This window comes from Melanostigma gelatinosum (genome assembly GCF_949748355.1).
Source record: "Melanostigma gelatinosum genome assembly, chromosome: 11".
Taxonomy (NCBI): Eukaryota; Metazoa; Chordata; class Actinopteri; order Perciformes; family Zoarcidae; genus Melanostigma; species Melanostigma gelatinosum.
In genome coordinates, this window is record NC_136644.1 from 9781056 (window position 1) to 9796277 (window position 15222).

Sequence of the window (15222 nt, forward strand, 5' to 3'; positions counted from 1 at the left end):
TATGAAGTTTATTCTTTTAAGTGCTGTGGCACCATGACCAAGGACATGGAGCTGTGTTGACAATAATTGGGTTGGCTGTGAGCCATTCAGGAGCAACAATGTTCAACATAATATATTGTACATAAGTATACTTTTGCATCTACTATGAACTTATCATCATAATTCTCTGAAAAGCAATATGACACTATGAAGGAGTTGTAACAGTGCGTTTATAAGTCTGCTCATTCCGACTAGAGGATGTAGAGGACAAATGCATAATATTATGTTCAGCAAAACATATCCACTTGATGCATCAGGTCAGTGTTTTGAGAAAGCACACCTGCCTTGTAAACTCCTATGGGCCTGATTTGAACACAATAGGCAAAGGTTTTGCTCAAGCTGAATCTGCAATTGGGCGACTGCTACCATCATAACTCCATCTGATCATCCACAACATGACTCAAATATCAAAACATGATCAATACTAAAGCAGCACCGAAATAACAACCCAGTCATTACTTGAAACTGAAAAATGTCCTGTTCATCTTCAAAAGACAATTCTAGAATGTAAAGAAGTTACATTGTATTAGAATGTAACTTCTTTACATTCGATTAGAATGTAAAGAAGCTACAGTGTATAGAATGATTCTATTGAAGTTATTCCTTTTTTAAATGTTTTAGACGAGTCACTAATCACTTTAAAAGAGTGATTATAGCTGATTTAACTAACAGACATGAGATTGATCTTCTCATGTCACTCTCTTTATACAATGATATAAATTCATCCCCGTTTTATTGATATCTTACGAAAAGTTATTCCTCATTTTTCGTGCGTTTTTCCTGCAAAAGTCCAGCAACATGAGTCTGTTTTCGCTTGTTACATGCATACTGTCTTTTCAAAATAAACTTCCATCTTCACAGGAAACAACTAAGGTTGAGGCGATGAAACTACTTAGTTAGGTTTAGGAAAAGATTGTGGTTTGCGTTAAAATATCTACGGAAGTGGCGTTGCTTAAGTACGGAAGTCACGTCACAAATAAATCAACATTGGCTTCTCGTTTCACACACGGCACAAACTGCGGCCTCCTGGAGGAAACACCAGTGTTTGTTTGACCCATCCACCTCTCCTCAGCCCACCCGTCCTGTGTGGAATTCTACTCATGTTGTTGCTCGCTAGCTATAGCATGTAGCATCCTGGCATCACTGGGAATCAAAACACCGCGGCTCTGAGAGCACTTGTTTGCGCATTAACGTGATTAACCAATGATTTAACTTGCTGCTAGGACCACTGATTCACCAAACCTGCTTGCTTGCAGTCTCTGTTCCACCACAGTCCCCGACGCTGCTCTCATGATTCATTTTGTTTCTAAAGATAGATTTGATTTTGTAGCGAGTAACCAAGGTTTCAGTGGAAATGTATCGGAGTAAAAGTATCAGTTTTCTTTGCAAAATGTAGTGAAGTAAAAGTCAACAGTAATATAAATAGTAAAGTAAAGTACAGATATAAAAAAAACGACTTAAGTACAGTAACAAAAGCACATAAACACTATAGACCACTGTATATATATACATATATATACACCCTTTAATAAGTTTGGGGAGCAAAAATGTATGTTTTAAAAGCATATCAGTGGGCATTAGTATAAATGATCTGTCAAGAAGTCAGACATGAGAATCAGGTTAAGTGTTGCTATAAATATAAATGACCCACACTACAATCTGAAAATATCAGAGGATAGAATGATCACAAAACATCTGTTAATGAATGTTGATAGAAGTAATTAGTGTTCACGTAAAAAGCAAATTCACACCACCCATCTGTTACCCTCTGTATTCCCTTTCTCCGTGACTCCTCACTTGTCTCCCTTGCCAGTGTATGTAAATAAATAATCAACAAAAATGATATACACCTTCTTTATTTTATCTTGTGTTTGAGTTTGCAACATTTTGGATTTGAATTATGTCTCAAAAAGCACATAAACATAAGCAAAATGTGTGTTTTACAATGATATCTGTATACAATAATAGTATGTTCGCACTATGATTATGATCGGTGTTTGTGCTGTTAGATTGAGCCTATAGGTTCCACTGAATGACCCAAAGATCATATTTCTATGTTAATAGCACTTTGAACTGGATTAGGTACGTTTTTCTTTGTGAGGATCAGCATCATGCTAATCTATCATCTCCATCCCCTTTCTTTTTTCCTCAGTCTCCTCATCTTGTCTTCTCCTTTCCCAAAGCTGATCATTGATCGACACCATTGTCTGTGTCAGTGTAGAAAGTAAAAACATGTAGGCTACTCAGGGGTCAGAGTGAAACTAACTAGCGGGCATCACTGGCGTCTGAGTAATGTAGGGCAACCATACAGAAGCTTTTGGTTGAAAGATGTGTGTCTGGGGATGAATGGCATTGAAAAGTGTAATATTGGAGTGTACTTTACTTGAGTTTTTCCATTTTCTGCTACTTTATAGATCTACTCCACTACTGCTCAGAGGGAAATGTTGTACTTTTTACTGTACATTTTTACGTTGTCTTCAACGCTAAAAAGTCACCAATACATCTCACGCTGAGGTTCATTGAAGACAGTGCTTATGAATTGCCTTGATCAAGGATGCTAGGAGCTGAAGCAGTCTGTTGTTGTCATTATCGCTGTTGCCGTTTGTTCCATGTCGTTTTTTTGGGTTCAGTCGATACCAAATTTTTTAAATTCAATACGATACCGATTCTTTTTGTTAACAATGTAACGTTATAGATACCTATATTGATCATTTTTTAAACGGAATGTTGGTTTTCTTTCCAAAATAAAAGTCATTGTTAGAAGAAAAAAAAAAGATCATTACACTTAAAGGCAAATCACATGACGTATACAAACCATTAATAACAAATTTATTACAAAGGCAAGTTAGAGTACAGTTAAATAAAACGTTTGTGCCACTAAGTGTAAAAAATAATCCAATATTTTACAGAAATACTATGATTAAATAATAAGCCTCCTTGTTGTTTTCTGATGTTTGAAGAGCTTACTCGTGCTGCTGCTGTGTGGCACTGTATTGTCAATGAAATAGCGCATTCTGCTGTATTTTGATCTACAGGCCAAAAGTCGCACTCCAACACGCTACGTTTCCTTTCTGATATTCTTTGACATGTTTGATGTGAAGTGTGCGACGAGGCACCGCTGTGCTCTGGGTTCTGACTGTGACACAAACCAGCTAAATACATCAGGGCTGTTTCCCCACAAACATTATACAAAAGTGGTGAAAACGTTTGGAAGTGATGCAGCCACCCACATTTGTATTGATATAATTCTACCATGTATAGATTGTTAAAGGACCCAATACCACATGAGTATCCTGTGAGTAGCATGTGCAGTCTCGTTGGAGACAATAACGTTGTCTGAACTAAAAACTAAGAAATGCTCTGTGCTGACATGGTTTAGCTCAGCAAAAGCTATCTGCTCCTAAAATGACATTTTCCACTTTTCATCACTACATATGTATGACTACATGAAATACAACAACATGCACGAAGACAGATTTAGAGTTGTTGGAATGTGTAGCTGTTTACCCCTTTGACTGAGCAAAGCTCACCACGCTAGCAGGTTCCTCCTGCTTTGAGCCAAAAAACATAAATACTTCAATTAAAACGGCACCGAGGACGTCTCAGCATCCTTTGACATCGACACTCAGTGTGCAGTGTGAGAAATGAAAACGTGTAGTGTCAGCAGTTCTGAAAAAAGCAACCAAATTGTTTGGAAATTTGAATCCAGCGTAAGAAATCACAGTAGGATAAGGCAAGATTAAATCTGTGTTCATAACATTCACTTGACATTTGATGAATTTTAAATGTATTTTAAGTCACTTTGATAATTCACCTCATTATATAGGCCGAAAAACTCTCGCGCTGTCAGCTGTTTCACTAGGTGGTCAGTGGTGATGATGGCTGCGTAAACCATCATAATTAACCAAGATGATCCCAGATATGCAGTACATGAGCCTCCCCTCCTGGATCAGCCCGGGGGTCTTTCTCATTTCACGGTTTTGTGCCACCTCGATCCCTCGCTCCTCCGGCTTGTGACCCGGAAGTCATTCTCAGCGCTCCATCTTGAAGGACATCCCAATTCTTAAAATGTGTCTTGAGGAGCGAGGAGGCTTGCCGGAGGAGCTATGAGCGCGGAAACACCTTTGCTGAAGTGTTTTTCTGCACACGTAAACAAATGAAAAGAGCCGTGACACACAGCTGTAATGATCTCAAACCACAGCTGGACCCTACAAATGTAACAGTTCCTTTTTGTATTTATTGAAGTGAAGTGGGATCAAACTTTCTTACTTCTTACTTCACAGCATATATAGCGCCTCATGAGGCTCTATTCGAACCACATTTCTTAATGACATTCACCTGATACTTGTGTTTTTATCCTGAATGTAAACATCCAACTCAACTGCTATAATCCTGACATGATGTTTACAGGTGCGAACTGCTGCAGGTGTCAAATTATTACGTCATTCTCTTACAATCAGCACTAATTTGCTGTATTTCATGTTGTCAAACAGAAAGACAGGACTGTGTTTGTGTGTCTATAATATATATCAATAAGTCATATGTAATATACGTCACTCTTTATTTGTATAGCACTTTCCATACAAACATTTGTAGTGCTGCACACAATAACACATATACAGTCGATAATGTGTGTTCAATAGAAAGTGCATGACAGCTGAATATTCGTGTCACATTCTGCCACGCTGTCAATTGATTTACGAGTAAATATATAAGTTGTCATGAACACCGTTATGCTCATCTGACAGGGATCATAAAATACAGTGGTGTAGCCAAACAATGGACAGCTGATGCAGCATATTTAATTGTCGTCGCTTTAAAATGACGGTTCGAGACGAGGAATGTCTCATTTGTTAAACGCCTGTCGCCTCGTCTCCTCTCATCTCTTCCTCTCCTCCTCTGCTCGTATCTCCCATGGGCGGGAATAAGGCGCGAAGCACGGAGGCAAGGAAAGGAATCGGGGAGGCACAAAATCGGGAAATGAGACAGACCCCAAGTGTGTGAGCTATGTAAACACAGACAAAACCATACATGACAAATTGATGGATTAAGTGTTATAAACACTGTCTCAGGCACTCTTTTACAGTCCACTCTGTGATCCTCTCTCAGGTTGAAACAAGGAGGAAGTAACGACTGAGAAGGCTTTGGTGACAATTCTTTTGTCCGCCTTTAAAACAGTACACACATATTACTGCTACGATCGAGGACACGTGTTAAATGCACTTGCAATGATATCACAGGATACAGTCTTGCTTCTTTGTTCTGGCTCACATACGATTCTGCTACTCCCTTTTTAGAACCACTCACCCTTCAGAGGCCAAACTGTATGAGGATCAGTTCCAGATGTCGTCCACCTTGCCGTCTACAGGCCACACTGGGACTGCTGCCGGTGTCTACGAACGCTACACATTTGGCTGAAGGACTGTCCGCATCGGGAACAGCTGTAGGGCTTCTCCTGCGTGTGGACTGTGCGGTGCCTCTTCAGGTGGCTGGACGAGATGAAGCTCTTCCCGCACAGCGTACACCGATAGCGCCTCTCCCCGGTGTGGATGAGGAGGTGGACCCGTAGGTTGTTGGGCTGGGCAAAGCCCTTACCACAGTGGGGGCAGGTGTAGGGCCTCTCCCCTGTGTGCACTCGTTGGTGCAGCTCCAGGGCAGCTGTGTTGGGGAAGACGCACCCGCACACGGCACACGCCGCGGGCTCTTTGGCAGCAGCAGCAGCAGCAGCAGCGGCAGGGCCGCTCCTGTAGAGCCGTCTCTGGCTGGTCGTGGTGGCAGAAGGAGCTGCAGGGGGAAGAGGTGGCGGAGGCAGCGGGGCCGGTGCAGCCACCACAGCGGCAGCAGCGGTGGCAGATGCAGCAGCGGCCATGTCGAAGGACGCGGCGAAAGCAGCCATTTCATGGGTGCCACCTGTGAAGAGCATGGTTGGAGGGCCATCCAGACTGTCTCCTCCCTGACAGGGGAAGGAGGCAGAGGGGTGGCCATTTTCTGTGTTCCCCAAACCCAGCTGTGCTACTGCATACGCTGCACCAAGATGGCTTACCCTCTCCTGCATCCAGGCCAGGTCCAGGCCCAGACTGTTGAGGCGGTCGGGGCTAGGGTCATCCGAGGCTACAGGGTCTGACAGCTGAGAGGGATGAAGTCCATCTTGCGTAGCATCATCTGTCTGGATCTCTGGCTTCAGAGCAACATCTGTTAGATCGGCTTCAAGGTCCCGGCACACGCCCCCGTGGGCCGTGACCCCCCCACTACTGGCTGTCAAACTGTTGCACAGAGGCGTGGTGGCTTTACTTTTCGCCCGAGGCCTGCAGGTCGGGTCTATGGTGGAATCAGCAGGCGATGAGGAGGGCTGGGTGGTGCAGTGGTGGTGGACACTGGTGTCAGGATCAATATCACTGGGTTCCTCGCTGGGCTCCATGGCTGAAGATGGACAGACAGACACTGGGGAACAGGCTGAGTAGAGTTAAAGAAGAAAAAAGAAGAGAAATTCAAAGATTGATATTTATTTGATGTTTGTTTGTTTGTATATATATCGCACAAAAATGCTTCACTCTCATTGAAAACAATTACAAAAAGCCATCCCAGGCTGCTTGAACCCTCTGTGTCTGATCAGGGCCCCGAGATGCCGATAGTCTGTGACTTCATTGTCAGAGATACAAAACTCAAGTCGGCTAACACGTTTTCCTTACCGGCCACTGTGGTCTCAGAGTTAATGCTCAATATCCCCCGTCTGTTCTCACAATTCTCAGTCTTTCATGTTCATCTGCGGCTCCATTCCCACTCTGGGCCACAGAGGAGGGAGTTTCACCAGACTCATCCAGCTCCAGTGCGGGGCGCACCCATTCATTTTAATGACAACTTTAATCCGTCCGTGGAGAGTGCGATGCGTTTTAAAAGGGGCCGTTCACATCCAAACCGACTGGGTTCTCGCATGTTGTCTGCCAGTGTTTTTTCGCAACACCAGTTAACTCAGCTGTGTGACCGTCGTTATGCTCCAGTGGCCACCGTGGGGCACTGGGTTAAGAGGTCATCTGGGAACCGGAAGGTCAACGGTTCAATCCCCGACTGGGACGTATCCCCGGGTGCCTGTCATTGGCAGCCCACTGCTCCCTACATACAGGGGTGGGTCAAATGCAGAGAAAAGATTCCCCCTTAAAGGGCTAAAGACAGTATGGATTCTATTCTATTCTTAAACGGTTCTTCGCAACTGCCTGATCTCCTTAAACCGTATACTCCAATCAGGACTCTCTGCTCTCAGAAAACAGGGCTCCTATCTGTGCCCAAGAGGTAAAAGAAGTCAACAAGCTAAAGGGCCTCTTTCTGTTATACCCACTTGTGAAATAACTGGACATCAGTCTGATTCTGAGAGTAACTGCATAAAAGAGGCCTAAAATACCTGCATAAAAGACCCAAATTCTATCCTAACAGGAAGTTTTTTTCAATGACTTACAGTTTCAAAAGTTAATTGCGCTCAAAAAACGACTCTGCTTTCTGTGTAATGACTTATGTAGTTTTAACGTATTCCACCCAAATACGTATCGTTTTAATGTTTAACTTTTAAGAACATTTATGATGTGACTTTTCTTGTTTTTACCTCTTAACTTTTTTAAATATTAAGCTTTTTAGAATTTTTAAATTTTTTTAACCATGTTAAAAAAAGGATGGCCGCTTCATAGAGCAGGTCAGGCTCAGTTTCAGCAACTTTTAATAATATTATAAGTGACAAAGTGCTTTCTTGAGCATTGAAGTCCATCTGTGAGACATAACTGTGATCAAATATTCTAAACCCAAGGTTCACCTGATCAGGGCCAGAAAAAGCAACTACGGTACCAGAGTAAACAGAGTAAACATTGAAACCATAAGAATAATCAGTGACACACAGATGTAATCCTTCACAGAGCCGCACTCACCAGTAGACAGGTCACACTCTGCCCTAATGTTGACCTCCACCTTGAGGTCCAGGTTGCAGTCGTCGCTCTCGACTTTCTCCTGCTTCACCAATGGCAACAACGTGGTCTCCTCCTGCTGTGACACAGTGAAAAGCAGCTGGAACATGACACGGACATTTATTTTCATCGCACAGTTCAAGTTGAACCTAAAACTCAGACCTAGGACCATGTTCCTACATGTAGGCTACACTTAAATCCACGATGTCATAGCGGACCGTGTCAAGTCACAAATCCTCCACTACGCACATTGTGCCATGCAGAATAGTGAGGGAAGCATGATGAAATTTCATGATTTCACTTCTATAAAAACACTGGTGTTGAGTGTGTTGATGTGGTTTCAGCGGTTTGGTCTACTTGAGTGAACACTACACGACACAGACTTGAAGTTTCCAGGTCATGTTCAGCTTCATGTTCTCAGAGGGGAGAGTGGATGCCTTACAGTGCAGTACAACCTTGAAATAGTGCTCTCAAGACTCAATAGACCTCATTTGAAAATCATTCTGCTGATTTACCTTTGAAATGTGATGGAAGGTTTTGTCTATAGAAGTGGCAGGAAGAGGCGGCACCACAGGCTGATGGTTGTCAGCTCCTGAAAAAATAGCACAGAACACTGAGCTGATATTGTCCACAGCTTTTCCTGCCTTTTGAGCTTGAGCCATGTTGGCTGTGTCATCATTTACCATTGTACAACCTATCTCTTATGAATGAGCTCCTACAGCTTCAGACTCTCGTGCTGTGCTATTATGTTAAAGGATCATCTGATTTTCAGTCAAAGACACACAGAAAATGTAGTGACAAGTACTAGCACGATGTCTGATAGTATGATATAGTATTTCGTACCAGCATTCATCCAACCATCAGCTGATAGGAGCAGAGAGTGTCCTAAAGCTGACGATGATTGCAAAGAATCTATTGATCGAAGTATTTGTTTATTTATGTAGGAACAGAAAAGGGATTTCTGGCACAACTTCACACACTTCTGATGGATATGCTATATATGCAAGGCAATGTATATTACTATTATTATTTATACTACTATTAGTAGTTAGTCTCTAACTGTGCCTGTCTGCTGTTTGTTGCTGAGCAGGTAGGGGTATGGGCCAAAACAGGTAACTTCCCTAAAGAGGGATTTGGCCACTTCGGTAGTCTAACTCTAAAAGCCTCATATTAGCTTCAGTTTTATTAAGGTCCTTCAAGTCATTTCTACAAATAATTTATCTTTGCAATCAGTATGAAAAGCAGGGAAGATTGTAGTGACACATCCTGTACATGTGGGCATGTGACTTCTACTACAATAGAGAGAACATGTGCTTTTTGAGACTCATTCAAAGTTACAAGGTTTGTACTTGTCATTGTACGACAAGGTTGCACAACAAAATTGACATTGCAATCCCAATTTGCTACACAGGAAAGAAAAACAACAACAAAAACAACAACTATATTACATATGGAGGGTGGAGGATGGAGGATGAGTAATGGAGTTTCACTGAGGGAAGAAGCTGTTCTGAAGTCTGGTGGTTTGGCAGCTGATACTTCTGTATCTCTTTCCAGACGGCAGCAGGGAGAACAGGCAAACGAAGGCCGGGTATTTCAGCAGAGAAGAACTCTACACATTGAACAGAGTGGAAGCAACGAGCCTGGCAACGCCTCGGGATCCCCCAGAATGAGCTGGAACATGTTACCGGGGAGAGGGAAGTCTGGGTCAGCCTGCTTGGCCTGCAGGAGCACCGCGACCCGACCCCGGATAAGCGGAGGAAAATGGGGGTTTGCTGGGAGTACAGGGAGGGGTCATTTGAATAAATACACATTTGGACAAAACCAAAACTCTCTGCACATAACTGCACTAGAACTGTCATTTTGGCCAGCCCTGCCACACAGTGCATTAAAATGTGATCATAAGAGCCCAGAATTATGTTAAGGTTCACAGTAGTACAGGAGCCACAGGGCACAGTGTGTGTGTGTGTGTGTGTGTGTGTGTGTGTGTGTGTGTCTGTGTCTGTGTGTCTGTGTGTGTGTGTGTGTGTGAGTGAGAGATCAGGTATGACAGCAGAGCTGGATGAAGTTAGAGCAACTGTGTGGTCTCATTGAGATTAAAGACATCAGCCACCACATTGCTGTATGAGGGCATAGGTGTGTCATGATGCTCTGGGACGTAATGTAGCAGTGATGATGCAACGCACTTGGCCAACTGCAGCCCCTGCCTTTATTTATTTATTTAACCTTTATCAATTACCACCTTACCTTCGGATGGCCTAAAATGAACGGCGTGCGCTTCCTCCCGCTGACTCCGTCTCCTCATCTTCCTCTCGCAGCTCCGCATCTTCACGTCGATCTCTCGCAGCTTCCTCCGCAGCGCGTCGTTCTCCCTCTCGCTCTTCTCCTGCTCCTGGTCCATCTGGGAGCGCAGCGCTGCGTAGCCGTCGTCCACCAGTTTGCAGATCTCCGCCACTGCCGAATTTGCCAGTATCTCGATAATCGAGGCGATTTGTGCCTGGAAGCCAACGCAGTCCGCCATCATCATCATCGCCAGGCCCGTCTGTCTCTGCTCCTGCACGGACAGACAGATGCGCGCGGCAGACGACTGCTGCTGCTGCTGCTGCCGCGGTGCACGTGCATGAACAGATCCGCGCACCGATATGTGACGGCTGAGTGTTTCGCTCACTCTGTCCGCCTTGTTTTCTTCTGTCCTCTAGAATGTTTTGGGCTCTTCGGGGTGAGAGAGTCGCCTTCTGATGATGTCAGTTTGTTGTTCAGCATCACTTCACAGGCAGCTGTGTGCTACGGGTACGTCCCATGAGTCTCTCGGTTGCAGCCACATTTCCCTCACTTTGCGTCTTTTACGCAAGAAACCACGCTAGAAGAGAGGAAACGAGGAATGTGTTCTTTTTTTTTTAGAGAAATGAGACCTCCTTTCCTCTGAAGCGTCACGTGAAGCGACGTCTGTTTCTGATGACCACAGCTGGATCAGCTGTCAGTCGGCTTTAACAGCTGGAGAGACTTGTTGGAGTGTGTGTGTCTGCACACATGATCACTGTGCTAATATTTAGACACACAGTTATCATTAATGCGCAGAGCAGCAGTGTGATCTCTGTGTGTTACCTGATTAACAAGCATTCTGTATTTATACTGTGTCCCGATGAGGCGCAGGATATATTTCTACTGGCAGATTGATGTTGTTGTATTCATTCATTGTTTGCGTCTGCATTTATTGATATTCTGATCGTGAAATCATTATGGGATAACCCAGAATATGATCATTTTGAACACTGGAAATTATTGATTAGGCAAAAATTTTCGGATAAAATTGAAATTATGTAGCTCATATCAAACCTGACCCTCAAGCATTATCATCCTCACGTGACTCACGTCATGCTTGAATTATGTAACAAAAAAGAAGATGTAGTAGAATCTGTAATATGAAGTGGCTAGCTGCCTTTTGATTTGATTCTTACAAAACCTTATGTTGCATTTTCCCTAATTGGTAACACTTCATAATAACTGCACGCTATGGAGCATTCAAGTATGAATAAACACTTAATTCATCATAAATAAACATTTTCCAATTCATGAACATATCTATAAATGTTTTATTCTTGATGAATTAGCTAATCTATAATGTGTTTAATGATTGTATTTTGAATACTTATCAATGGTGGTGTTAGGGGGGTCTGGGGCCCACAGGGAGCAGGACTCAAAAGCAGACTCAAGGCGAGGTAGATAGGTTCCACGTACAAGTTCTTTACTTCGAGTAGGGTTCGGTACACAGGAGAGGCACACAGGGAAATATCGCAGATACAATCCTCAAACATCTCCGAGACAAACTGGCACAGGACACTGAGGAAACACAGACTAAATACAAAAGGGGAACGAGGCCCAGGTGGAAACAATGAGGGCGGGCTTGTAATCACCCAGGAGGATGGCACACGAGAGAGGGGAGGTGTCTGAAACGAGAGACAAGGTGAGTGACAAACACAACAGGAAAAGACTGTGGCAACAAACACTACCCCGAAGGCCTAGGCGTAACAGTACCTCCCCCTCCACGGCCGGCACCTGACGGCCCAGGGTTCTCAGGGAACCTCAGGTGGAAGTCTCGGATCAGGTCCGGGTCCAAAATGTCGCTGGTCTTCTCCCAAGACCTCTCCTCCGGCCCGTATCCCTCCCAATCCACAAGGTATTGCCGACCGCGGCCGCGTCGGCGAACCGCTAAGAGCCGTTTGACAGTGTAGGTCGGCCCGCCATCAATGATTCGGGGTGGCGGTGGGGGTCTGGTGGCAGGGACCAACCTGCTCTCCTTGGCTGGTTGTAGCCGGGCCACATGAAATGTGGGGTGAACCCTCATGGGTCTGGGGAGTTTCAGTCTCATCGCCACTGGGTTAATCACCCTCGAAATCGGGAAGGGCCCCACAAACCGAGGCCCCAACTTGCGGCACTCCCCGTGAAGAGGGAGGTCACGTGTAGATAGCCACACCTTCTGGCCGACCCGATAGGTAGGGCCCCGGATCCTCCGTCGATCCGCCGTCCTCTTGTACCGAGTAGTGTTCTTGACGAGAGTCCGGCGGGCTCGGGCCCAGGTGCGGCGGCAACGGCGGACCACGGCCAAAGCAGAGGGCACCCGAGACTCCCCCTCCAGGGCAGGAAACAAGGGTGGCTGGTAGCCATAGGCACACTGGAACGGAGAGAGACCAGTAGATGAGGAGGGGAGAGTGTTGTGCGCATACTCAACCCAAATGAGGTGTCTGCACCAGGAAGTGGGGTTGTGAGACACCAGACAGCGAAGGCCGGTCTCCAGGTCCTGGTTCAATCGCTCCGTCTGCCCATTCGATTGGGGGTGGTATCCAGAGGACAGACTGACCGTTGCTCCTAAGAGGCTGCAGAACTCCCTCCAGAACTTGGAAACGAATTGGGGCCCCCGGTCCGACACCACATCTGTAGGGAAACCATGGAGACGGAAAACATGAGACAGAACAGCCTCCGCCGTCTCCTTGGCGGAGGGCAACTTAGGCAGGGGAATGAAGTGGACCATTTTGGAGAATCGATCCACGACCGTAAGAACAGTGGTGTTACCCCCGGACAGGGGAAACCCTGTGACAAAGTCCAGCGATATGTCCGACCAGGGGCGATGCGGGACCGGTAGCGGCCGTAGGAGACCAGACGGAGGAAGCCGGGGAACCTTACTCCGCGCACACACCTGGCAGGCCGATACGTACTCTCCTACCTCCTTCTCCATTGCGGACCACCAGAACCGCTGCTTTATGACAAACATCGTCCTCCGAACCCCGGGGTGGCAGGAAACACGAGAAGAGTGAGCCCACTGGATTACCTGAGATCGGAGAGAAGAGGGGACAAACAGCCTGCCGGGGGGGCAACCCTTAGGGACAGAAACATTTGTGGTAGCCTGTCTCACCCTCTCCTCAATCTCCCATGTGACGGCCCCCACCAGGCAGGACGGGGGCAGAATGCAGGAGGGAGGATTGGGGGGGGCAACAGGGTCAAACAGCCGAGACAGCGCATCCGGTTTGACGTTCTTCGAGCCCGGCCGATACGACAAGGAAAAGTTAAACCTATTAAAGAACAGAGCCCACCTGGCTTGACGAGGGTTCAGTCTTTTAGCGGTTCGCAGATATTCGAGGTTCTTATGGTCGGTCCAGACCAGAAATGGGTGCTCCGCTCCCTCCAACCAGTGCCGCCACTCCTCCAGGGCAATCTTGACAGCTAGCAGTTCCCGGTCCCCGATATCATAATTCCTCTCTGCAGGTGAAAGTCTCCGGGAGAGAAAAGCACAGGGGTGGAGCTTGTTATCCTCCGCTGACCTCTGGGAGAGTATCGCCCCAACCCCCATCCCTGAAGCGTCCACCTCCACCACGAACTGCCGCCGGGAGTCCGGAAGAGTAAGCACCGGAGCAGTGGTGAATGCGCCCTTGAGGCATCGGAAAGCAGCATCGGCGGCGGGGTTCCACTGAAACTTAACAGCAGAGGAAGTTAATACATGCAGGGGGGCTGCTACAGAGCTGAAGTTCCTAATAAACCTCCTATAGAAATTAGCAAACCCCAAAAACCGTTGGACCTCCTTGCGGTTGTTAGGGGTGGCCCAATCCGTGACTGCTCTGACCTTCTCAGGTTCCATCTCCACCTTGCCCTCAGACACCATAAATCCCAGAAATGAAACAGTGGGCACGTGAAACTCACATTTCTCAGCCTTCACAAACAGCTGGTGGTTGAGAAGGCGACAGAGAACCTGCCTGACGTGACCCCGGTGGGTCTCCTCGTCGGGGGAGAAGATCAGAATATCGTCCAAATAAACGAAAACAGAGATATTGAGGAGATCCCGCAGGACATCGTTCGCCAGGCCCTGAAAAACAGCTGGAGCATTGGTTAGACCAAACGGCATCACGAGATACTCGTAGTGCCCACTAGGGGTGTTGAAAGCAGTCTTCCATTCATCCCCCTCCCTAATTCTGACCAGATGGTAGGCATTTCTTAAATCAAGCTTAGTAAAGACCTTCGCGTCTTGTAACAGATCAAATGCCGACGAAATAAGAGGGAGGGGGTACCGGTTCTTGATGGTGATGTCGTTCAGGCCCCTGTAATCAATACAGGGACGGAGGGTCTTGTCCTTCTTGCCGACGAAAAAAAACCCAGCTCCCGCCGGCGATGATGATGGTCTAATCAGGCCTGCAGCCAACGCGGAGGTCACATACTCCTTCATAGCCTGTGTCTCCGGCGCAGACAGGGAGTAGAGTCGCCCTCTGGGAGGAGACGATCCCGGGAGTAGATCAATGGCGCAATCATACTCTCTGTGTGGCGGCAGAGAGGTGGCTCGGGCCTTATTAAATACCTCCTTAAGGTCATGGTAGCAAGCCGGCACCCTGGACAGGTCCGGGTAGTCGGAATCCAGTGGAGGCGCTGGCCGAGAGGTAGGTGGTGTAAAGTTCAGGGAAGTCCCTGTGGGGAAGCACCTGTCCGCACACTCCCTCCCCCATGCAATCACCGTCCCCGAAGCCCAGTCCAAATGGGGGTTGTGTAGGATCAGCCAGGGGTGGCCCAAAATGAGGGGGTGTTGCAGGGACTGGAACAGGTGAAAACAAATAGTCTCTGTGTGGTGGTCAGGGAAGGTTAGCTCTACAGGAGCCGTGCGGTGAGTTACCCGGCAGAGTAAGCGCCCATCGAGGGCGCTAGCTTCCAGGGGTCTGGGGAGGGAATGGACCTCCACCCCTAACCTGCAAGCCAATCCACT

General features: G+C 46.4%; 1 protein-coding gene across 1 annotated transcript; it reads right to left on the reverse strand.

The window, feature by feature from the left end:
* Positions 1-4338: 4338 nt before the first annotated feature.
* On the reverse strand, positions 4339-10673 carry LOC306785189 (uncharacterized protein). Its single transcript, XM_079279432.1, has 4 exons — positions 10230-10673; positions 8501-8577; positions 7950-8064; positions 4339-6492 (listed from the first exon to the last, which is right to left on the reverse strand). Exons 1-4 carry the CDS (start codon positions 10510-10512, stop codon positions 5402-5404), a joined length of 1566 nt encoding a protein of 521 aa, XP_079135558.1. The 5' UTR covers positions 10513-10673; the 3' UTR covers positions 4339-5401.
* Between the last annotated feature and the right edge of the window lie 4549 nt (positions 10674-15222).

Excerpts from the sequence above, each read along its gene's own strand:
- LOC306785189 (XM_079279432.1), bottom strand. The coding sequence starts at position 10,512 with ATGATGATGATGGCGGACTGCGTTGGCTTCCAGGCACAAATCGCCTCG. Across the intron at positions 8,578-10,229 it reads TCATTTTAGGCCATCCGAAG|GAGCTGACAACCATCAGCCT; the intron begins GTAAGGTGGTAA and ends CTATTTTTTCAG. Across the intron at positions 8,065-8,500 it reads CCTTCCATCACATTTCAAAG|CAGGAGGAGACCACGTTGTT; the intron begins GTAAATCAGCAG and ends ACTGTGTCACAG.